The following is a 26,216-nucleotide window of genomic DNA, read 5'->3' as shown; positions in this document are numbered from 1 at the left end:
TAAACTGTATTCAAAATGTATTGCCCCAAACTGATCCGTGGTCCTGAATGTGCTCTACTGAGAACAAGCTGTTTCTGTGCCTGCACCTTTAAGTAACATGGTTTACACAGCAAAGATTATTACCACTTTATGACTTAAAATTGGTCTGTATTTCATCAATTTAGCTCAGGAGTTTCTTGCTGTGCACTGCAGCCATAGAAATAGATGTGGTACTGTAGGCGTTTTATGGCGCTGAGGGGCCGGCCTCGATCCCGTTGTGACATCACCACAGGAGCTGAGTCTGAACAGCCTGTATGAGCAGCGTTTTACCAGTCGGTGGGCTGCAGAGTCGATGCAGGACCCGTTTGCTTTCCTCATTCTAGGAGTTGGTAGGCTCAGGGAGGATCAGTTTATGTATGTAGAGACCAGAAAAAACCTGTTTTTCATAATATGGGACCTTTAAATAAAACCATGATTCAACCATGATTCAACACTGTTTCATAATGTCAACCAGTAGCGTCTTTTTGCTGTAGTTTATGTTGAGGGATCACTGGCAGCTGAAGAAATACGGCACATTATCAGACCAGCGCAGAAATCATGGCTATTTTTATTTCTAAGCAACAAAATTGAAACAAAATTGGTGAGTTAAAGGGATACTTCACCCAAAATCAGGGTGAAGTATCCCTTTAACTGGTTGCAATCGGAGTGCAAAGAGGATTTCAAGCAGTACAGTACAAAAGATCTCCCCTAAGTTACATACGATGCGTTTAAGGATATTTTTCTTCCACCACTAGGGGGCAGACTGACTCACAGAGACGAACCGCTGTTAGCGAACAAAACAAAATGACCTTCTGCAAAGTGATTCTCTGTAACTTTAAACTTTCACTGTGTCGTTTGATTCAGTTTTAGTTTCATATGAATCAGTTCAAAGTTTTATTTCCAGTGCAGCTTCATCTGTTGAATCCAGACGGACACTAATTATTTCCTCATCAGCCTGAAACGTCCTGACAAGTGTCCACATGCTGATCTTCAATCGCTTTATTAGGAAACGAAGCCGGCTGCTCAAAGTCAGACAGAGGAGCCGCTGCCATCACACCACGCCACACGCAGCAGTGGATTCTGGGTAAAGTCGTGCCCTCTACGGTCGCAACAGGACGCCTCGCTCCCGTTCCTAAAAACTGACTCTGTTGTAGCCAGATGAAGGTTTTCCTCCGGCGGCGGCGGTGGCGACACTGCAGGTGTAACGGCCGAGTGCAGCTTAATGAGGCGCCCTGCTCGACCCCCCTTCACCTTCACCTTCATCTTCCTCGTCGACTCGTCTCCATGGTGACAGGACTTCATGTTGTCCTACTGACCCTCTGGGAGTGAAATTCATCATCTGATACACAGACAGAGCCGGGGTGTCTGTGCTGCTGCTCTTGTCTGTCTGCATGCCGAGCTCTCAGCCGGCCTTTAAAAGTTTTATTTTATCTCTTTTTTTTTGTCAGTTCAAGGGATAGTTCACCCAAAATTCAAATTTCGGGTTACGGGGGGGGGGGGGGTCCGCGCAGCAGTATTGGTCCATATAATGGTTGTGAATGGATACCAACTTTCTTTGTCCAAAGAGACACACCAAAAAACATCCAAATACCTCCATAGTGCTCGTCTGTAATGTCACTCTTGTATTGAAGCCCCGACATGAGAAATTGTTCCGAAAAAAATTAAAGCAGAAGTAAGCGATCCGGTCGTTTTGGCTAATGCTGCGTTCCAGGCCGGCTTTTGAAACCGTGAATTACAGCTTCAAGTCACAACTTACGACTTTGTAGCGTTCCAGGCAACCCACTCGTGTTTTTCAGACCTGTTTTACCGGTGAAAGTCACTATAACGGCCACTCGTAACTTCCGACCGGTGAACTCGTACCAGATCGAACTGGTACGACTTCACAGGTCGGAAAAACACGAGTTACGGGCTGCCTTGAACGCACCATAACAGTCCTCGTCCCGACGTCACCACATTCACGGCGTCCCTTGGCTGCACACACAGCCCTGCATGCCGTTCTCTCTCCTCATTGGATAAAAACTGTAGGATACGATAAATGTTTTCTCCTCGGCTTACAGCAGAGCAGAGTGACTGAGAGACCCGTGTTTCGGTCCAAACACTCTATGTAAGTGATTGCTGTCGGAAGATAGAACTATTTAAGACTTATATTAACACAAATATTCCGCTTACTTCTGCTTTAATTAAGTCTATATTTTAAGCTTGTTTGTAGCGGAAGCTCCCAGTGTCTCGGTTCACTGCTCTTCCTGTGTCAGTGCAAATCTTGCGTGATTTGCACTGACCGGCGGAACAGTTTCTCATGTCGGGGCTTCAAGACAAGACGGACATTACAGACGAGCAGCATGGAGGTATTTGGATGTTTTTTGGTGTGTATTTTTGGACGAAGAAAGTTGGTATCCATTGACAACCATTATATGGACAAATACTGCTGCGTGGATCCCCGCTGTAACTCAGAGAAGCCACGGAGGACTCTGAAACTTCTCCCAGCCCTTAGTCGACATGAGGGTGAGTAGATAATGAGTGAGATTTGAATTTTGGGTGAACTATCCCTTTAAACTTTGCTTTCTGCCATAAAAACAAGTCGTTTCAAGGATCTTTCTCTCTAAATCTAATCTGTCCTTCTCCGTCGTGCCTGTCAGGTTTTATTTGAAGCATCGCCGCCTCGCTCTCATCCTCCTTTCTTCTCCTCTTTTTTTCTCCTCTCTCTTTGAACCTCGTCCAGCCTCCCAGGGTCACCGCTCTGGCTCCGCTCCCCGTGGACGGCCGCGGCGCTCTGGCCACCGTCACCAAGTCCGTCCTGCAGGTCGACGACCCCGACAACCCGGCCGACGTCCTGGTCATGGTGCTGGAGCCGCCACGCCACGGCCGCCTCACCCGCGTGCATGGTAATGGCGAGCGGTCGCTGGGCCGGTTCAAGCTGGAGGAGCTGTCGCGGGAGCAGATCCAGTACGTCCACGACGGCTCGGACGCCACGGAGGACGCGGCGGTGCTGCAGGTCAACGACGGACACAGCTACAGCAACGTCCTGCTGCAGGTGCACATCAACCACAAGGTGAGGAGGGAGGGAGAGGGGCATCATGGGAGATTAATCAAAGTCAAAGTGTCTTTATTTGTCCCAAACAGGGAAAATTGATTTGCAGCCAGGAAGATCCACACATTCATACACATACACAAATAGACAACACCAGATAACATATAACATATAACATATAACATATCATGGGCAGATTAAAAGGACCTACTGCAAGATAAAATATGATTAAAAAGTGCCAATAATGTACACTGTACAAACAAATAAATAATAAACAGCAAGGGGCCTAAAGTGCAAATGCAACAGGTTACAACAGCCGTGAACAGTCTGTATATACAGTACAGGCCAAAAGTTTGGACACACTCAATGCATTTCCTTTATTTTCATCACTATTTACATTGTAGATTCTCACTGAAATTCCACTAATGAACCCTGACAAGGCACACATGTGAAGTGAAAACCATGTTCAGGTCAGGTTCACCTCTTGAAGCTCATCAAGAGAATGCCAAGAGCAAAAAGCAGTAATCAGAGCGAAGGGTGGCTACTTTGAAGAAACTAGAATTGGAGGGGTCAGAGATAGAGGAGGGGGAGCAAGAAGGAGAGGAAGAAGAAAAGAAGAAAGATAAGACAAAGAAGACAAGACATGTTTTTAGTTATTTCACACTTTTTTTGTTAATTCCACATGTGTTCATTCATAGTTTTGGTGCCTTCAGTGAGAATAAAGGAAACACATTGAATGAGAAGGTGTGTCCAAACTTTTGGCCTGTACTGTACATACAATTAATTAATGCACCACCGGGGCGGATGATTGATGTTTATGTTGCCTCTTCATTCTTGTCACATTAAAGGAATAGTTCACCAAAAAATGAAATTCAGTCATTAGTGATTCACCCTCATGCTGATGAATACTCAGGAGTAGTTTTTTTATTCCTCAAAGTGCATCTGGAGACCGAGGAGGCCGGTTCATAGTCCAACGAAAACTTTATATGAGAGTCAATAGCGCCCGACACAAAAACGTCCATAAAATTACACAAAAACCATTTATTATTCCTCCATACTGCTCGTCCACTGCAATCCAAGTGTCCTGAAGGGATATAGTCCAGAGTTTACTTGAAATTACGTCATTTAGGCAAGTCTGGTCATGTGAAATGTCCTAAATGACGTCGTTTCCAGTAAACTCTGGACTATTTCCTTCAGGACACTTGGATTGCAGTGGACTAGCAGGAAGGAGGAAGTTTACAAAGTTTTTGTGTAGTTATATGGACGTTTTTGTGTCGGGCCCTATTGACTCTCATATAAAGTTTACGTTAGACTAGGAACCGGCCTCCCGGGTCTCCAGATGCACTTTGAGGAATAAAAAACTACTCCGGAGTATTCATCAGCATGAGGGTGAGTCACTAATGACTGAATTTCATTTTTTGGTGAACTATTCCTTTAATGCACCAGGGTGGATGATTCATTCTTCTCATATTAACTCTGCTGCTTCAACTCTGAAGCTGTTTCTCTTCCCGAGTGTTGGTGGAGAAACTTTCCAACTTCACTCAACAAGCAAACAAACAAAAACTGAGAGGTGTCAAAACAGTCTGCAAAATTTAAACATTAGATTAATAATAAAGATACACTTTTAAATTCAAGGAGAGAGAGAGTCCGAAACTGCTGCATCGACCCTCCTGGACGACTTCCTGTCCGAGTCAGATGAGTTTGTTGCTGCAGTGACTCTTCAGTTAAGGAAATAAATACATAAAAAATAAAAATAAAAGAACACAGATCATCCTGAGGAATGAGTCAAGATGTATTAATTCTCCATGAATCCAGGTGAAGAGTGAAGCTGCACAGAAACACAACATTTCATTGTTTATCTGCAGCATCAGATCCATTAAATACATTAAATCACATAAAATACATAGTGTTGAGTTTAAAGTTAAACAGTGAATCATTTGTGAGGGTCTCATTTGCATTTCTACCCATTTCTCTGTGTCTCTTCCTGAGCCAGCAGCAAACACTTTGATGTGTGGAAGTATTAAATCCAAGTGAAAACACATTTTTTCCCCCACCCCGTTTTTAAAATTTTATAGTTTGATTTATTAAAATAAGCTCAAGGACTGATTCCTGCATCTTTTCCTCCCTGAGATGGATTCAAGGTGAATTCACTCCCGTTTCAGCTGCAAAGTGGATTTTTTTTTTAATATAAAAGTGTTTTTTCATTTGTATAAAGTTGGGAAAACAAAGTAAAGGTGGACTTTTTGAGTGACTCAGTGTGAGAGTGTCAGTGTGTGACTTTGGTCCCTGACAACACTGTTTTTGTAGCAATTATCATGGCAACGAGTGTGTTCCTCTGTGACCTGGAGGTGGAGGTGACACACACACACACACACATAAACACACACACGCAGCAGAACAGGAGACAAGGTGGAACCTGTCATCTCGTATTGAAGATGTCTAGACAGACAAGAGCCTTAGTGTCAAGGTCTAAAGCTGGTCTGTACACACACACACACACACACACACACACCAAGTCACGTCACTTTTAAAGTTAGGCTGTAAGTGACTGAGTTAAAGAGGACATATTGTGGAAATATCACATTTTAAAGGCTCTTTAACATATATTCTGGTGTTTGTTTTGCCTTCCGGCCTCTAAAATGTGAGAATTGACAAAAAAATCTTTCATTTTCAGGCTTCCTGGGTTGAAATCCACATGGTTTTACGAGCTGTTGTCTCAGTAGTCTTCGTGTGATGTAACTATTTTTTAATTTGCATAATCCCACCCCTATTTGGGACCGGTAGAAGGGGGCGGGGCAAGCAGTGGTTCATTTGCATTTAAAGGGACAGGCACTGAAACCAGCCGTTCTGAACAGCCGTTCTGTTTAGAGAGGCTGAAAAAAGAGCTGTGATGTTTGATCCTTGGGGTATTTTGATCGAAGCATGTCACAGAAATGTCTTTAAGACACCTGGGAACTATTTTAATGTGTGCGAAAGAGGCAGAATATGTCTCCTTTAAAGACTGTGGGACTGTGTGTGTCCTGCAGCCGCTGCTCCGTCGGTGTTTGTACAGATGTACATGTAGAGATGATGTGCTTCAACTCCGCTCCGCTTTTTTCCCCTTCTGCAAATCAATATCATCCTGCACACACACAGACATGCACACGTTGACACACACCAATGCACACACACATTCACATCACATCAGTATCAATTCACTGTGAAATGTCCTGATGCTGCATTCTGTCATTCATTAGACAGAGCAGGATGGACAGTGTGATGGAGAGTAGGAGGAGAGAGAGAGAGAGAGAGGGGGGGGGGGGGGGTGATTTATGTCAGAGCTTCTGGACGAGTCCCAGCAGCGTTGTCGATGCTGCTGTCTCCTCGTGTTCGCTCCACACAGGTGGATCATCACAGAGAAGAGAGGAAAGAGAAAAACATATTGGTAAAACACACTAATAATTCTTAGATTAAAGGGATACTTTACCCAAAATCGATAATTCACCGGTTTTCTACTCACCGTCATGCCAAGGAAGGGTTTGGAGAACTTTCTGAGTCATCAAAAAGCTTTAGGAGTACCAGTGGGGGTCCGGCTGGCTACGGATTTTCATATAATGGCGGTGGATAGAGTTCACTTTTGAATCGTCCAAAACACACACTATGAAACATCCAAATACCTCCATACTGCTCGTCTGTACTGACCCAAGTGTCCTGAAGCCGCCACATGAAAAAGTTGTTCGGAGATCGCGAGATTTGCTGCGAGATGTTCCTCTGTGTTTACGTCATACATCCAATGGTTTACTAGCCTCGTAAACCAGCCTCTCGCGGAAGTGCATTTCATTTCATTTCTGAGGGAGAGTCTGGCCTCATCCCCATTCTAAGCGTTTGGACTGAAACCCTCAGAAGGCCGAGCCAATCAGCGTCGCCCGCTGTGATTGACACAGCACGTTGGCCAATCAGGGACCGACTGGTGCAAAGCCCCGTCACTACACCAACTTGCTGATTGGCTGAATGGGGTTGTCTGTCAACGCTACTACCAAAGATGTTAAACCGTCTTAGCTACTACTCCCGCCCAGCTCCCGCCCAGCTCCCGCCCACCCCAAACACTTGCAGGGGGGATGAGGCCAGACTCTCCCGAGAAATGAAATGAAATGCATTTCCGCGAGAGGCTGGTTTACGAGGCTAATGGTTTACAACGACGAACGAACATCTTGCAGCAAATCTCATGCAGCCACTGGGAGCTACTGCTACAACAAGGCTAAAAACAGAGATCAAATAATTTTTTTCTGAACAACTTTTTCATGTGGTGGCTTCAGGACACTTGGGTCAGTACAGACGAGCAGTATGGAGGTATTTGGATGTTTCATAGTGTGTGTTTTGTGGACGATTCAAAAGTGAACAAAAGTTCTCCAAACCCTTCCTTGGCCTGACGGTGAGTAGATGGTTGGTGAATTATCGATTTTGGGTGAAGTATCCCTTTAAATACGCAAAAAAAAAAAAAAACTTTCCAAGGAGCCACACACATTGTGGTGTTGACATGCTGACAGTTTGAAACAGGAAGTGGCGCTCATAGTTAAAGCTAAATTCCACAGAGGCAGCTGAACAGCAGCAGCTCATCCGTCTCCTTTACTTTTCTGTCTGATATATTTTATCACGGAGCAGCTGTGGCAGTAAACATGAATGTGCTGCTGCTGCTGCGTGCGGCTTACTGATGTTACCTCGCAGGATTTCTGGGTATTCAAGTTCAAATTGAAGTTCAAAACCTCCCACTCGCTGTGTGCCGAGCTCTAAAGTCTGAATGCAGCTTTTAACACCGAAGGAATCCAGCTGAGGGATCCATCTTTGGAAAAAAAGAAGAAGCTGCAGACCTGTGCAGCCGCCGAGGTCTGAAAGTCTGAGGCCTGAGGCTTTTGAAGTGGTCGGCACATCCAGCACCTTGTGAGGAGGAGGAGGAGGAGGAGGAGTGACGTGGAGGAAGAATGAGAATCAGGAAAGAGAAGGAGAGAAAGAACAGTAGTGATTAATCGGCTTCTGCTCGGATTCAACAGGCTCAAACCAGTGAATCCTCAGTTTTTCGGTCTTTGTGCTGCACGGCCACCGGCCAGGCAGCAGCGGCAGCAGCAGCAGCAGCAGCAGCAGCAGCAGCAGCGGCAGCAGCAGCAGCAGCAGCAGCAGCCGTTGATGCCGGGCTGAGCAGGGACAATAGACTCTCTGAAAGTTGGATTACTAAGCTTTAAAGCAGGAGCCTAATCAGAGCCGTAATGACCCTGTGATGGATGGACTTTCTCTCCACTGAGCCCTGAGCTGCAGCTCTGCTGAATAGAAAGCAGGACACACGCGTCCTGGAAAACCTGGAAAATGGTTGACCAATTTTCCACTCATGGAATAATATTATAATAATAATAAACTTTATTTCTATAGCACCTTTCAAAACCAGCGTTACAAGGTGCTTCACAAAATACAATATCATTGAGATAATAAAGCAATTAAGACACAAATGAAGAAAACATCGTACAGAAAACAGTGAACAAGAATAAGGCAACATAATAGAAATAGATGGAAAACACATGTCCTGGAATATTATTCATCATATTAACTGTGTTCACATGCAGCGTTTTCCTCAATCTGATTGAAAACATTCGGATTAAATGAATTTTATTCTATCTGTATACATGAGCACTAAATAAAGCAATCCACATTCAATCCATGTATACATGGCCCCAGCTATGATACATGGTTATATACTGCAGGCTATGATACATGCTTTCACATCGGAGTCTCCAAACCTGAAACATCTTTAACGACACCGGGAAAAGTGGCTAGATTTGTCGCTAGTCGCCTTTGACAAAAAAAGTCACCAGATTTAGCGAGAAGGTCGCCAAGTTGGCAACACCGCTTTGACTTTCCTATTTCCCGCGAACGTCAATACTCTATCAACTGAATCCACTCTCTTCAGCCGTTTATATGCAGCATTAAAATGATTATCAATCGGCGTAGAGTACCTCTTTCAATCTGATCGGAAATGTAATCAGATCTGGGTGTATTGGATCCACTAAGGTGTTTACATGAGACATTTTGAATCTGATTGACCTATTAATCTGATTATAAATATGATTTTTGGACCCATGTAAAGGCAGTTATTGTGACCTCAGCTACCAGAGCTCTGTTTGACTTTTTCAGACCCCACCAAGGATTTATTTTCCAAAGAAGTGCTTATAGCGAGAAAACTAGAGACTTTGAGTTGATGAGTGTTTCCAGTGTTGGATGGTGAGCATGAGGGTTTTCTGACAGATAGAGGAGCAGCAGAGAGATGTTGTGGTTGTGGTTTAAAAGGAAAAACAGCACATTTGCATTGTTCTATGATAAATTTGTCATCAATACAAAGCATGTAAGAGATTATTTCATAGATAAATTAAAGAGCCGTAGACTCTACATCTTTAAATCCGACTTCTGGGAGAATAGAGGAGGATTAAATGAGTCTGTCAGACTGTAGCAGCTGAAAAAGTCCTGGAAAATGATTTCAAGAGAAGAGTGGGAACCCTGGTTATTGTCTCGGGGAGAAAAACTTTGAGTCTCTGAACAGACCCCTCCCCCTCTGCCACCACCACTCCCGGGGCTCCTCTCCTCTCGGCTCCTCTGCAGAAACAGAAGGGGGGAATTAAATATTTTTTCTGATCTGCCGTCCAGCTCTGCTAATGGCGCTTTGGCTGTTGTGTTGAGTGGTTTAACTGCAGCTCCTCCTCCTTCTCCTCCTCCTCCTCCTCCTCCTCCTGCTGAGCGCTTTGTTTCTGGAGAACTGAACTGTTTACTTTGGGTTTTTGTGTTTGTTTGCATCTTAAGTCTGTGATTACATCCCAGATTGTCCCGATCTGCTGCTGTTAAAGCCGCTCGCCACTTCATCCCCCCCGTGTTTCACAGATAAGGATTCAGTCCACATTTGGTGACTTTCACTTTTCACTGTCCATCAGTTACTATGGAAATATGAGAGACGACATTGACATTGTCTCCCGGCAACTGGCAACTGGCTGCTAGCTCGATGTTTTATGGATGATGTTTGGCCAAGTCATTTATTCCTGTTTGTGTGGACGGCAGCCAAACGCTCTTGATCCATCCGTCCGTCCGTCCGTCCGTCCGTCCGTCCATCCATCCATCCATCCATCCATCCATCCAGCCATCCATCTTTCCATCCAGCCATCCATCCACAGTATCCATCCATCCATCCATCCATCCATCCGTCCACAGTATCCATCCATCCATCCATCCATCCATCCATCCATCCATCCATCCATCCATCCATCCATCAGCCAGCCAGCCAGCCAGCCATCCATCTACAGTATCCATCTATCCATCCATCCGTCCGTCCATCCATCCATCCATCCATCCATCCATCCATCCATCCATCCATCCATCTAGCCATCCATCCATTTATCCATCCATTTATCCATCCATCCATCCTTCCATCCAGCCATCCATCTATCTATCATCCATCCATCCATCCATCCATCCATCCATCCATCCATCCATCCATCCATCCATCCATCCATCCATCCATCCATCCATCCATCCATCCATCCATCCATCCATCCAACCCTCCATCCAGCTAGCCATCATCATTCCATCCATCCATCCATCTATCTATCTATCCATCCATCCATCCATCCATCCAGCTAGCCATCATCCATCCATCCATCCATCCATCCATCCATCTATCTATCTTCCATCCATCCATCCATCCATCAGCCATCCATCCATCCATCCATCCATCCATCCATCCATCTATCCAGCCATTCATCCATCTATCCATCCATCCGTCAGCCATCCATCCATCCATCCATCCATCCATCCATCCATCCATCCATCCATCTATAGTATCCATCCATCCATCCATCCATCCATCCATCCATCCATCCATCCATCCATCCATCCAGCCATCCATCCATTTATCCATCCATCCATCCATCCATCCATCCATCCATCCATCCATCCATCCATCCATCCATCATCCATCCATCCATCCATCCATCCATCCATCCATCCAGCCATTCATCCATCTATCCATCCATCCGTCAGCCATCCGTCCGTCCATCCATCCATCCATCCATCCATCCATCCATCCATCCATAGTATCCATCCATCCATCCATCCATCCATCCATCCATCCATCCATAGTATCCATCCATCCATCCATCCATCCATTTATCCATCCATCCATCCATCCAGCCATTCATCCATCCATCCATCCATCCGTCAGCCATCCGTCCGTCCATCCATCCATCCATCCATCCATCCATCCATCCATCCATCCATCCATCCATCCATCCATAGTATCCATCCATCCATCCATCCATCCATCCATCCATCCATCCATCCATCCATAGTATCCATCCATCCATCCATCCATCCATAGTATCCATCCATCCATCCATCCATCCATCCATCCATCCATCCATCTTACTTCCTGAGTTGAAAGTTTTTTTGCCTCCATCCTCAACTAAAACTTTAGTGTGTTACTGTCGCTCTTAATAAAGGTCGAGTAGCAGTGAGTCGCTCGAGTCTAAACACTTCATCTCTATGATTGCAATCAAGATCTGAAATTAACAACTTATAATTATCCACTTTAGAAAATTAGAAGACGTTATATTTTGAGTAGTGAGACTTCACCTCAGCACTGAGGAAGATGTTTTTAAATGAACGGGTCTCAGAAACTCTGATCTGCCGTTCTCACCCTTTCTCATCTTTCTTTAATTCATCTTCTCACCTGTCTCACCTCCCACCGTCTCTGTACTTTCTGTCTTGTTGATCTAAAAATTACATTGAGCAAACTTCAGTGTGAAGTTTCCCCCAGAGGTAAAAAAAAAAAAAAAAAAAAAAAGAGTTTAATTTTCTCTGCACCTGTCTGAAGGAAGGAGATTAGGGCTGCATCATGTCTATCTGATATGGTAACACAGATCTCATTTAGAAAAAAGTCATTAGAAAGAAAATTTAGCAAATGAGGGAGCAGCTGCAGGACAAAGAGTCCAGAGGTCCAGGGAAATCAGGAGTATTGGCAAACTAGTGTGGTGCCTCCCTGGTCCTTTTTTATTTTGAAAAATGTGCCGTCTCTGGATGGTGGTGTCCTTGAGAGACCTTGGTGTTCATCCGAAGAGCTCGATAATCTCTTGGATGCTGCGGTCCCTGCGAGTTAAAAGCCTGCCGTGGTGCTGACTTATGTGGGGTTTTTTTGTTTTGTTTTTTTCGTGTGCTGGTCTTCTCCTTCGCCTGCTGCTGCTGCTGCTGCGCTGAAACGCTGTGATTTGGATCGGCCGAGCAGCGGGAAGAAGAGCCACAGATGGTCGGCAGGTTGTTATCGGGAAAACACAGACGCTCGCGCTCGCACTCACACACTCGCTGTGCACGCTCCTGTAATCTATTACCACCTATAGAGCCACAGTGTTAATGCCACTGCACCACTGACTCCCCCCACTGCAGTAAATGGCCAAACTCTGTGTGTATATACACTATGTTTGTAAGGCAGCGACCTCGGTCTGACCCGGCCGGCGTGAATGTTTTATGAAAGTTTAAGTGCAGCTCTATGATGATGAGACCAACGGGTTTATAGACTGTAACAAATGGCTTTTCTATTAGTTTGCACCAGTGTGTCTGTTGGGTTCTTTGTTGGTTTGTCAGCAGGATAGAAAGGACTGAATCACATGGAAACAGATTCTTCCCCAAACAATAGTTTTCTTTTTCGTTCTTGAAAAATTTTGCATAGACACGGCTTCATTTCAAGAAATGTCTGTGTGGACACAAAACCACTGAAAACGACTCTAAATGCTATAGTACATACACCAGTCCTGTGTGTGGCGCTGTAACACTGCAAATACACCAAAAACAGAGAAGAAGAATTGATTGGGAGGCGATAGTTGTATCCCAATAGGATATTATTGTGATTTCAAAAGTATTGCGATACATACACTGCGATATATTGTGATTTGTTGGGTTTCTCAGCTGCAAATTATGATCTCCAAATGAAAACTTTGTTAGCATGTGTTTTTTCTAATATCCATACAATATTGCATTAATAAATGTCACAATACTATTCTATATCGATTTTTTTCCCCCCACCCTAATTGTTATGTTACATGTAGCGGTGTTGCTCCGGTTAAAGGTTAGAAAGGCGGGGCAATGATGTCACCGTTTTAAAAAAGATGCATTTTTGTCACAATCAGAATAAACTTTTTTGTTGTTGTACACAAAACTTAGAGTGGCAACTCTCTACAAAAGAGTAAAGAGAGAGCCAAGCTGCTGCTGCGTTCACACACCCGCCATCTTGGAAATTGTCTGTTTACACAAAAACGCTGGAGTGGCGTTTTGCAATTTATTCACTCCGGGAACTGTTTTCAATGTGGATGAAATGCTGAAAATATAAAAAAACTTTTAAAAAAACTTTTGGTGACACTTAAACACATACAGTATCCATGTCGACAGGCCCTCAATTCTCACCAAACTTGTTGGGGGTTGACAATTTGAGGGATGGGTCAGTGAAGGCCTCATGAAATGTTTGTGTAGATCCCGAAAAATATTTAAGAATTTTTCTTTTAAAAAGTCAGACAACTTTGGTTCTTTGGACAACTTTGGTTCACATTTCTTATTACAGGCTCTCCCCAGTGATTATGAATGAGCGTGTGTTTCTTAACTGATCTACTGAACCATGATGAAGCCATTTATGTAAGAAAGCAGCTGCTGGGTAATTTAGTGCAACAGGGGGTCTCTAATCTCAAAATGACCGTACAATTACCTGTGAACTCACCACGTTTCAGCCTCATCCCTCTCCCTGTTGCTTCAACCTCATCTGTTAATATAAAGACTGTTTCATATTTTTGACAGCTCCATGACTGACTTCATGTGAGGGAGCTTCTGTTTGCAGAATAAAATAGCAGCTTGGTTTTTATAGACGTCCATGAAGAAGTATGTAGTAGCTGTTTTTCTTTATTTTATTTAGACAGCAGGCTGACAAGGTGAGTAAGAGGGGTCTTGTTTCCAAACGCTGCGTGACAGGAGGCTTCTTTCCTGCTGAAATGTCCTGGAGCGACACTGAATCATCCAGCAGCTCCAGCTCCTGCAGCAAAACCCGCTCTTTGTTGCCGAGCCGAGCCGAGCCGGTTTGTTGTGGATCAATACGGCATCACAGAAATGAGTCCGATTCTGAAGCTGTGCGGATTGATGATTGACAGATCTTCTCCTCCCCGAGACGCCCAAACCTCAGGTTAACAACAGATGTGGAATGAAACAAGCTGCACAGTCAGTCTGTGACAACACAAAGCTGTGAGAGAGAGAGAGAGCCGGCACCAGGCTGCAGCTGAAGAACAAACACCACTCTGTGATACATCAGAGAACTCCACCACCGCGCGGATCTCACCTGGGACTCCTCTCCTCAGTCGTGATTAATACGCCTGCTCAGTCAGGATACAAAGTTTTAAATATAATGTAAATAACACCTGATTCTATCACTGCTACCACTCAGCTCCTGTTTGTTTTCCTATACCTGCCATCTGTTTGGCTCGGCTCCTCCCAGGAAACAAAAAAATCCTATGAACAGGAGGTGATGGATTTAATTTTTCTGCTTTAATTGGACTTAGTAAAATAAACATCTTGTCAATCTCACACTTCCCCCTGGAGAAAATCATCCAGAGACTCGGGGGTAAGAAAGGAAGAGCGACACTAGTTGATCGTTAATTTCTCTTCAAACCAATTAAGATGAAGAGGTTTTTAATATCACAGCGGATCTGATGGCTTTAAAGGATTGTTATCCTGACAGAGCAGATGAGAACAGGTGGTTTAAATGTTACCAGTGTTAAAACAGTGTTTGTGTGTTTTGTGTTTGTTTTCAGGCCGCCGACTCTCCACTCGTCCTGTCGGCGCCGGTGACCTGGGTGAAGGAGGGAGGGATGGTGCGGCTTGATAAGAAATACCTGAAGGCCAACTACAAAGGAGTCGGCACCGATGACATCGTCTACACCATCCTGGCCTCAGAGGGGCGACCCAAATATGGTATATGGCTCAAGATTTAGTGAGGCCTTCACTTTTGAACGAGATAAAGTCTCAGTCTTCAATAACTGCAAAAACACATTGCCAGTTGATCGAGTCCTGAGTGACCGAGACGATCATTTCCTGTCAAATCTCTATTGTCCTTTCCAATAAAGGCCAAAATGTTTGAAAAATAACTTTGAAGGGATAGTTCAAAATTTTGGCAAATTGGCCCATTGCCATAATCTCGATTTCGGAGTATAGGTTTGTTACCAACGTTACAAGACAGAGTTGTTTTAGACGTAAATTCCAGCAAAACCGCTGATGCGCGTTGCCTTCAGGGACAGTTTTTCATCAAGCAGTCTCTGCATTTGCCTCTAAAACAACTCTGTCTGGTAACGTTGTGTTATTATCTCATATGGTGAATGTGCAGGTCACAACTTGTCCACCAGAGCGTTGTGGAGTTGTTGGATTGTGTATTTGATGAGTTTGATGAGGGAAACCAAGAAATCCCATTAGCCTCCGTAGCGTAGCTCTGAGCAGCTCATGGCTCTGCTCCACCGTTCTAAAAACAGCTTGCACCAACAATTAAAGGTAACGAACCTACTGCTATGACTATGGCAATGTGCCAATTTGCCAAAATGTTGAACTATCCCTTTAATAACTTAGTAAAAAAAAATTTAGAAATCAAAAATTAGAAAAAAAATCTCCCAAAAACCCCCAAAACGATTCAATAATTCTGATTCTCAAAACTCAAAATTAGGAAATAAAGAAACAAAAATTTTAAAAATATCTCAATGTATTTCTCAAAAAGCTGAACTGATCCAAAATATTAGCTGCCTGTAAAACTATTAACGCTACCTTTTGTCCCCTCCTCCGTCTGCGTGCAGGTGAGGTGGTGCTGGTGTCGATGCCGGCCGACGGTCCGGCGGACGGCTGGCGCCCGTCGCTGGCTGACGACCAGGGCTTCACGTCCACCACGTCCTTCACTCAGCAGGACGTCAACGACGGCACCGTCTGGTACCGACACTACGGCCGAGGCAGCGACAGTGACTCCTTCCAGTTCCAGGTCAGAACCGACTCCTCCTCCTCCTCCTCCTCCTCCTCTCCTCTCTCTTTCTCTCTCCCAACAGGAGAGTTTTTATGTCCTCCTGTTGCTTGGGACCTGTTGCTAGGCGACATCTAGTGGTTTTAGTAGTTATGGCAGGAGTAAAGGTTACTATTACAACAACAGGGATCATCCAGTGTAGAGACAGAACCAATAGACCGAATCGCCTTGTTGTTTACAACTACTTCCGGGTAGAAAACCAGCACGTAATTTGAATGAGAACAGTAGTAATGAACGAGAGTTTAGCTAGGCTATATATAATATTTTTCACGCCTTATCACCGTTTAAAAAAATCTGAGATGATTGAAGAAACATTACTATTTCTCTGTGCGTGTTTTGTGTTGTTATGTGTTGTATTTATTCAGTTTGGGGGAATCACAGTGTCTAGAAAGCATCAGTGGCTCAGCTGACAGGGACAGCTAACGGTAGCTAAGCTAACGGTGGTAGCTAAGCTACCACCAGGACGTCAGCTGTTAAAACCCTCCTGTTGTCGGACACAACATGAAACTACTCCAGTTAGCTCAATCCTGTTGTAACTAAGATATCTGCTGGAGAAAATATTTTTTCATGGACCGTTTATTGAGTCACTGAGTTATTAAAGTTAAACAGGTAGCTAACGGTTAGCTCGGCTAATCTATGATAACCATGACTAATTACAAAAATGTGAACACATAAATAATGTTTGTCCAGTCATTGGTTTTATAGACTCTACAAACATCAGATTAGTCTAAACAGCGATATGACATGAAAAATGAGATAGCGAAACTCTCGTCACTATTGTTCTCATGCTGGTTTTCCACCCGGAAGTAAATAATAATAATAATAATAATTCATTTAATTTATATAGCGCTTTTCAATAACCCAAAGACGCTTACAAAGACACAAAAGAAACAGGGTAGAGACATACAGGGGGAGACGAGGGAGAGACAGTACACAGTGACACATTGATGAGCGAGGTGATGGAGAGACCGGCTATGGGTAGGGGAGGTCGTAGGCTTGGGAGAAGAGTAGTTGTAAACAACAAGGCGATTCGTTCTATTCCTTTTCTCAGAGGGAGCTACACCTCCACCAATGATTCACTCAATCACATCAAATCAATTATAAACAATACATATCAAAGAAATCCAGCATAATATGTATTAGTAGCCTACTGCTTCTGAGCAGTTTTATCATATTTGAACATAGATGAATATACACTTCACACAAAAAGTTAGGGATATTTGACAAGAATATCCCTTTAAAAAGTTCATGCTACAGTGATATTCTATCATGAAAGCCTTTTAAGTAGAAGGATGCAATGGTCATTTCTTTATCTCAAACAAAAGCTAACAACAGTGTTGTCTTGGTCTCATGATGTCAAAATGTGAACATGGTAGGGGCGGTGCGTGGCGCAGTGGGTAGAGCGGCCGTCCCATGTAGAGGCTACAGTCCTCGCCGCAGGCGTCCCCGGTTCGAATCCCGCGTCGGGCAGACCTTTCCTGCGTGTCATTCCCCCTCTCTCTGCCTCCCCATTTCCTGTCTATCTCTACTGTCATCACTATCAAATAAAAAGCAAAAAGCCGAAAAAAAATATACTTTAAAATGTGAACATGGTGGAGAGGAGAGGGAGAGAGAAGAGGACTGTCTACAAACTGTCACTGAACCAGAACATTTAGTGATTCAATTAAATCATTTTTGTGGTTAATCACCTTATTCTTATTATTCAATAAGGACTGAAACATTGAACAATTGGACATGTGCATTCAAAAGTTTAGAGAAGGTTAAATTAAGTTCACCTGTAAAGGTTAAAGTAAATGGAGGTGGTCGTCATAGGAAGGAAAGGAAATAAATGTCTCCTTTCAACCCCCCGCGTGTTTCTTTAGTTTCTTTAATAGCTCTGTACTGTCACGTAGGTGCAGTGAAGTGTTTCAGAAATGAACTCGACCATCAGATAAAGCGGCTGCAGCTGCTCCACCTGCTCCACCTGGTTTATAACGACACCATTCAAACACGACGACACAAAGAAAAAAGAGGTTTAAGTTCATTCAGTGGTTTTTATGAGACTTTTTATAATATGGGAGAATACTTTATATCTTGTTGCTAAGTAGTAGGACTCAAGACAAACACCTTGTTTCTTACAACTGAGAGCTTCTGTACAAATAATAAAAAAATAAATAAACTGATAAAAGCAAACAAATCCACAGTGAGAGGAGAAAACTTGCTTGATGATTTTAACTGCTGTAAAGTGTCCTTGAGTGGCGTGAAAGGCGCTTTCTAAATAAAATGTATTATTATTATTATTATAAAACCTCGGGGGGAGGAGGGGTGAGAGTGGGGGTGGGGGTTGTTGGTGAGACGACAAAGTGAAAAAGAGGAGGAGACTGTGACACGTCGTCGTCATCGTCGTCCTTGTTGTTTTTCCTCTCGTGGCCTCGTCGTCTCTGCGGAGCGTCTTTGAAGTTCACTCTCGTACTCGTGTTCCCATGTTCCCTTGTGTTTACCCCTCTTCTTCTTTCCCCTCCTCCTCCTCCTCCTCCTCCAGTCGTCCTCTGGCTACATCCACTCCCTCCTCCTCCTCCTCTTCCTCTCCTCTCTTACTCTTCTCTGTTGCGTTCACTATCTGTCTGCCTCCCATTTTAGTTTTTTATTTGAACGTCTCATCGCTCCACTTTGTGACTTCCTCCTCTGTTTGTCCTCTCTTTTGTTTACGTCCTTCCTCCTGAGCGTCCGTCCATCCATCGGTTCCAAACCAGGGTATCCGCGAAAATTAAGACCCTTAAAAAGTATTAAAAAGTCTTTTCACAACATTATAAAGTCTTAAATTTTGAAGGTATTTTTTCTGAATTAGCTGTCCAAGAGTTTGAGTCCTAAAAAACATCGTAAAAGTGTGTGAATTTATTCATTTTATTAAAAAACAAAGATGAACCGGTACATAAAAAAGAAAAGAAGATTGTTGTTTTTGTTTTTTGAGAGTGAAGCAATGTTTTTTTTTATAAACTTTGCCTTTGATTTATTATCCTTGAATTATGTTGTATCATAGTGGTCTTTATCACAAACTAAAACTGTTAAGTTAAAAGTGTCACTGATGTAAATGGTTACAGCTTGAAGTGGCGGTGAGGTATTGAAAAATATTGAGAAGGTCTTGAAAAAGTCTTAAAAAGGTATTAGAATTAACTTCAAGATTCCTGTATATACCCTGCAAACCTTTTAACCTTTCACAGGCTCCACACTTCCTGTCCACGTCGGTAACTAATCTTGATTAGCGGCCGATGACACCAAATTACTCGCAAATTGGCTGTGAATCTGAGACGGCGAGGCGATCGAGGGCCCTAAAAACCGACGGAGCGTTTTTCCTCTGCTTCACTTTCGACTCCATTAGAAAAACAAAAGAGGCAGCCAAAAGCTCGTAGCTACATCTAATGATCTCTCTCTCTCTGTCTCTGTCCGCCCCCCTCTCCAACCTCCTTCTACATTTTGGCTCCATCCATCAGGGGGCAAATTCGTTCCAATTACGCAGCGCTGAATTCAAATTAAATCCTCAAGCGTCTTCATCATTTTGACAGGAAGCAGGAGAAGCAGATCGAGGCACCAGCCATGATGTGAACGTGGCTGGCAGCCAGCAGGTTTTTACCGCTACCTGATGGTTTGTCGGGGCGGTGTTAATGTCCCACTCTGCGTTTTATTGAAATGTTTCGAGAGCTATCTGATTTGAAATGCAGCTGATTGAAGCGGCGCTGAACTCTCTCTCTCACACACACACACACACACACTCACACACATTTTTCTCAGGCACCAACTTGTTCAGATGAGACGATGATGAGAGATGTGTTTTCGCCTGGATCAAGGACTGTCTTATAAGAAATACTCAGACACTTCAGCTCCAGAGCCGGGCACTTGAGCTGCAAATTAGTTCTGTTAATTAAAAGGAAGGAAAAGAAAAAAAAGAAATTAATGTTTTATCATTTTAAACGTGTGAGGCAGAAACGTCCTCAGCAAATCTGTGCATCTACTTTTACTACATTGTTGTTGTTCCCGCCATCTCTTCCTTGTAATAAGGTGAATGTTTGACCTCGTCCTTTGACCTTTGACCAAAATCAAACCAATGAATTCACATTTGAAGAGATTCCCTTGAAGATCAAGTGTTCACAAGATTAAAAAATAGGTTTTGTTTGGTCACTGTGACCTTTACCGTACCGTATCAGATCTTATCGTGTTGTATCTTATTGTATATTATCGTATTGTATCTTATTTCATTTATTTATTTAGAGGACAGTGCATATTAATGAACATTTCGGTAATTGTGCCAGTGTTAGCCAAAGGGTAATTTATAACTGTATCACTGTGTCCTCCGGCATGATGTTATGATCAAGCGTTCACACGTATCGTACCGTATAGTATCGTAACATTGTATCATGAAGTTCATAAGACCAAAGTCAGGACCTTTACGTTTGAGCTTTAACCACCAAACTCTTATCAGTTCCTCCTTGTTTCTTTGTGGACATTTGAGCCAAATTTGAAGATGTTGCATCAACGTGTTGCTATGACATCATGCCCATGAGAACAGAGCAGAGGCATCACAATAACAATCTTACTGCACGGCTTCTCCCCTGCTTCTCAATATAACATCACACTTTGCCCCTGAATGTTCCTGTACAAGCCTCCGGGAAGCCAATCAAATGAAACACACACACACACAAATGAGTGAATCAGTTGTTGGAGCGGCGAAGCTGCAAAGCAAACTGTGATGGCTCCAGATGGAAACAGAGGAAACAATCTGAGAAGGCAATCAGCTGTTCTCAGAGCTCATCTGACCCGATGCCAGTGAAGGCGACATGGTTATTTTGACATGACAGCTTAACTCAGGGGCTGCAGATGTGGTTCAATGCAAGATTTATCGGCCTTCACGTCGCACCATCGTGTCATGTGTCATCTGCGTTGAGCGGGATCAAGCGCATAATCAATAATTTACCCCTGCAGCGCCGCCCGCCCCTCCTGTAAATCCAGCTGACTCAGGACTATCTCTGGTTGGTGATTGGTGGCGCTGACTCCAGAGTTCACGCCGACAACGTTTAGATTATTCCTGACTGACAGCAGCCGACTCAACTTTCTGTCTTTACCTCACGAACGCCGTGTGAGATGCGACAGGAACAGGAGATGACAAATAAAACACCCAACCTTACGTGGCCGTACGTGGCTCGTGCATATCGACACAGACAAAACAATTTAAGGCGACATCTCACAGAGAGAGAAGAGGAAGAAGATTTTAAAAAGTTGGACGGGGGAAAATGGTTTGGTGATGCAGCGTGGGCGCAGCAGCAGCAGAGCAGCCGTGTAGACAGGGAGGCAAAGGGGATTAGACGGATCCTGCTGCTTCTCCATCACTTATCAGCACTTCAATTAGCATAATCTTCAAATGCTAATTCAATCCTTTTATAAAAGCAAACGCAAAAAAAGAACAGCGGTCAAAGGTCATGGCCTCAGCACAGGAGAGGAGTGGAGGAACACAGCAGGAGGAGGCGAAGCAATGTCCAAACAGAGAGCATTTCAAAACAAAGTAGATAAGTAGATAGATAGATAGATAGATAGATAGATAGATAGATAGATAGATAGATAGATAGATAGATAGATAGATAGATAGATAGATGGATGGATGGATGGATGGATGGATGGATGGATGGATGGATGGATGGATGGATGGATGGATAGATGGATAGATAGATAGATAGATAGATAGATAGATAGATGGATGGATGGATAGATAGATAGATAGATAGATAGATAGATAGATAGATAGATAGATAGATAGATAGATAGATAGATAGATAGATAGATAGATAGATAGATAGATAGATAGATAGATAGATAGATATACTTTATTGATCCCAAGCTGGGAAATTACAGTACAAAGTACAAAGACATAGCTGTTTTATCTTTATCTACCATATATTTTTTCATCTTCTCTTTTTTTCTAATAATGGAATGAAGGGCATTTAATGAAGTGGGACAAGTAATCGATTTATTTATGGTTTGTGGAAGAGGAGTGGGATTCAATAAGCTTCTTCTCACTCCTTTTTGAATATGTATGATTATGCTTTTGTGTTGTTGTTTTTTTTTTGCTGTTTTTGGTTCTTCAACTTGTTTATATTATTCACAAATGAAGGAACAAACTGAAATTGTGCCTTATTTTGTTTTACATGTTTGAAATAAAGTAAACTCAGGCTGCGAACAACACAGTCACCGTCACCGTCACCACCTGAGCTTTAAAAAAAAAAACAGATAATGAACAGCTGCTAAAATAAAAAAATAAATAAAAGAACAGAACAGTACGTGTTGCTGTGTTTCTGACTTCCACCTGTTTTAGTTTCACACCTGGCAGCTGTGATGTCAAAGTGCACTCGAGGCTGCTGCGGTGCACGGTGACACGCTGCTGAGAGCGGTTACAGGTGCAATAACACACGTCCACCTCCACACACAAATACACACGCACACACACACACACACACACTAACTTTGTGAGTTAATAAGTTTACAAAAACAAGTAGAAAAACCTCCTCCTCCTCCAGGTCACATCCCTGTTTATCAATTGTGTTTTTGTATAATTTCTTAAACATGTGGCCTTGACCATCGACCTTAGAATAATTAGTTTGTCCTCAAGTCTGAATTTACTTTTGTTTTACACATTCACCACGCTATGAGATAATAACAGAACGTTACCAGACAGAGTTGTTTTAGAGGGAAATGCAGAGACTGCTTGCTGAAAAACTGTCCCTGAAGGCAACGTGCATCAGCGGTTTTGCATGAATTTCCCTCTAAAACAACTCTGTCTGGTAACGATGTGTTATTATCTCATAGCGTGGTGAATGTGCAGGTCACAACTTGTCCACCAGAGCGTTGTGGAGTTGTTGGATTGTGTATGTCATGAGTTTGATGAGGGAAACCAAGAAATCCCATTAGCCTCCGTAGCGTAGCTCTAAGCAGCTTGCGGCTCTGCTCCGCCGTTCAAAAAATATCTTGCACCGACAATTAAAGGTAACGAACCTACTGCTATCACTATAGGGATTATGGCAATGGGCCAATTTGCCATAATGTTGAACTATCCCTGAGCATTAGATTTGTTCAGAATTAATAAAAAGCCGGTCCCAGTTTGGCTCGTATCTGGTTTTTTCACAAATCGAACACTGAGTATTTTATTACGCTTGTCCATGTAACTGACTCAGTGGCTAAGAAGCCTCTCAGACGTTTTTGATAACAACCTCTCTCCTCAAACGTAGTCACCGTTTGCTGCTATTACCATGAATACAAGTAGTTGTATTTTTCTGGCTCTGGATTGCATCGTAGACCAGAGCAGCACCTGCAAACTGCTTCTTAGGAGGCTGGCGAGTTGAACCAGCTAAGCATTAGCACCAGCGCCAAACTACTATAGCTCCAGCTTTTTCTTAATGGGGGAAAAGGTGGAAACAGTCTTAAGACATGCACATTGATGCCTGTAAGTGGGAGTGTGAGCAGGAGGTGGTTTTGTCTCTACGGCCCTCATGTGACCCTGCAGAGACCAGCAGTGTGTGGCTAATGGACGGAGGGATGTGAGAGAGGGTGAACGAATGTGGCCCTGCAGTGTTTTCAAAAGAAAAAAGCAACAGATGTGAGAGTGACGGCGGAAGAGAGAAAAGTGGAGGAAATGATCATTGTCTCCAATTTACTTCACTGTAAAGAGCAGAACATCAGCAGGAGGTCTCAGACTGCTGCAAGATGGCTTTTTAAATTATTATTATTGTTTAAAAAATGAGATTTTAGTGCTTTTTGCTTCAGATTCAGGTTCAGCTGAGCGATGCGATCATGAGGCTGAGTCTGACCGGAGCAGAGCAGACGCCTCCTGCTTTAATATTCCTGCAGCGTGGACGGTGATTTATGTGCAGGAACAGACTCGGCCTCTGTGCTTCGTCCCTGCAGCTCGGCTTCGCTCTGTGTTGTCACAGTTCTCGGGCTGCAGCCTGTTGTCGTTGTTGTTCTTTTTTTATCACATCTGTTGTATCTTACCTCTGCAGGAGCTCCTCACCTGCTCTGTCACTCAGACAGAGATGCACAACACACACAACACACACAATACACACACACTCCAGCCAGTCTGAGGTGGGAGATGAAAAAAAACAGACATTTATTGAGATAATGTGTAAAAATCTGCAGATGAAGACGTCGAAGCTGCGAGATAAGAGAAGTGTGGAGCGAGAACTGGAGGCAGATAAGAGAGGAGGATGTGTCGAGTGTATTGTCTGTAAAATAAATGTTTTCCATCCCTAATCTCAAAGTCTGTGTGTCTCTCTTTCTGTGTGTGTGTGTAGGTTTCCACAGAGGCAGCTCCGCTCATCCAGAGCGACGCCCAGACGTTCACCATCGGCGTGCTGCCTCAGACCCCGGGCTTCCCTCAGCTGGCGCCGGACTGCGACCTGCAGATCACGGTGAGACAACAGGTTTTACTGAAGCTGCAGCGGTGAAAACATCTGGTTGAATGAGGAGAAGTTAATTAACTTTATTGATTATTATTACGATATTTTTTTTGTCCAGAAGAAGATGTGACTCACCGCACTGACTGAATGTATAAATATAGAAGATAAATGTTGAACTTTAATTAATCAAATATGGACAAATGAGGTGTGCACATTAGGGATGGGCATTTCGAGTTGTTTTCTAACCGAGTAACCTAACCTGGTCTTACCCGAGTAACCGATTACTTTCATAAAAATAGAATGACGGGGCATAAATGCACTCGTCAGACAGTCCGCATTACTGACACAGCGTTGTCAGACAAAATATCAGGTGGATAATAAGAGTAGAGACTGGAGTTTAAGATGCACATATGGGGCATATACTGTATGTGCATCTTTATGCCGAGAAACCTTTTTTTTCAGTCATTATTTATTAGTCCACACTACATTTTGGCGACTATGCTCCTCTCTGCGTCACATCGTCTCAGGAAATAAATGGGAAGGTTTCAGAGTGTTTGTATTTTCTAACTAAGACTTGATGACACCTGTCGTCTTCCTCCCGACGGCTTACTTACGCCGAGGGAACCATCATAGATTCTTGTAAAAGGTTTGAAAGTTCGAGGCTCAATCCAAAAAATGCCTTTACACAGCAAAAAAATCATGTTGCTTGATCCGAAACTGTTTAACACTACGAAGCAGCCGAACCATGGCATGATGATGTAGTTTGATCCGACGCTAGACTGTTGCTCTAACATGCCGTTTTGTGAATCCTACTGTAGGTTAACCGGGTAATAATTCATAACCGAGTAGCAGACTGGTAACAGGTAACCGTGCACATCACTAGTGCACATGATCAAAAAGTTGGGCCATGCAACCACTGTACAGTAGTTGTGTGTGTGTGTGTGGATCCTTCAGTTATAATCACATGGGGTGTATCGGAGTTGGAGGATATCTCAATTCATGTTTTACCTCAGTACTCACCTCAGTGTGTGTGTGTGTGTGTGTGTGTGTGTGTGTGTGTGTGTGTGTGTGTGTGTGCAGGCTCTGGAGGATCGTGTGACAGAGATAACGCCTTCAGCTCTGTCCTTCATCGACTCGGAGACTCCCAGCGAGAAGCTCGTCTACAACGTCACCAAACCGCTGCTGCCAGGACAAGGTCAGCCTCACACACACACACACAGAGACACACACACACACACACGCTGAGACTTTACTTCATATTATTAAAGAAAAAAAGATTAAAAGGATTCAAATCTAAGTTTTTAATCCGTGGGCGAGAGTCTGATCGTTAGCTGCAGTGAGTGGAGCCTCTGAGCTTCAGGTTGATTCTCCACAGTGAACAAATTCACTTGAACTGTCGCTCATTGATGATCTCTCAGCTGCCCATGAGCAAGGCACTGCTACTGAGTTTGTCTTTGGTAGAGAAAGAGTTTAAATCTACGACTCCAGTCTCTGGAGAAAATAAAATAAATGTGATGCTCAAGGGTTTAGAACCAGCAACCTCTTATTCAGGGTTCACGTTGCACTTCCACTAGAATTAGCCATTCATTCTGTGTGAGTGGGTTTTTTTTTGCTGAGTGTAATGTGCTGTTCAGATGTGGAGTCGTTAATTTCAGCG

The 26,216-nt window shown here is 43.5% G+C and overlaps 1 protein-coding gene across 1 annotated transcript in view; it reads left to right on the top strand.

The window, feature by feature from the left end:
- Positions 1-26,216, top strand: part of fras1 (Fraser extracellular matrix complex subunit 1) — a gene marked incomplete at its 5' end in the record, with an annotated part of 337,050 nt that overhangs the window by 227,283 nt on the left and 83,551 nt on the right. Inside the window, 5 exons of the mRNA XM_083979904.1 lie at positions 2,738-3,067; positions 14,896-15,055; positions 15,922-16,100; positions 24,455-24,571; positions 25,640-25,754. Coding sequence (XP_083836030.1) covers positions 2,738-3,067; positions 14,896-15,055; positions 15,922-16,100; positions 24,455-24,571; positions 25,640-25,754 — 901 coding nt within the window. The remainder of the gene's footprint in view (positions 1-2,737; positions 3,068-14,895; positions 15,056-15,921; positions 16,101-24,454; positions 24,572-25,639; positions 25,755-26,216) is intronic.

Source organism: Trachurus trachurus (assembly GCF_905171665.1).
Source record: "Trachurus trachurus genome assembly, chromosome: 9".
In the NCBI taxonomy this organism is placed as follows: domain Eukaryota; kingdom Metazoa; phylum Chordata; class Actinopteri; order Carangiformes; family Carangidae; genus Trachurus; species Trachurus trachurus.
The sequence above is the reverse complement of the archived record's forward strand: the minus strand, read 5'-3'. Positions and strand labels throughout refer to the sequence as shown.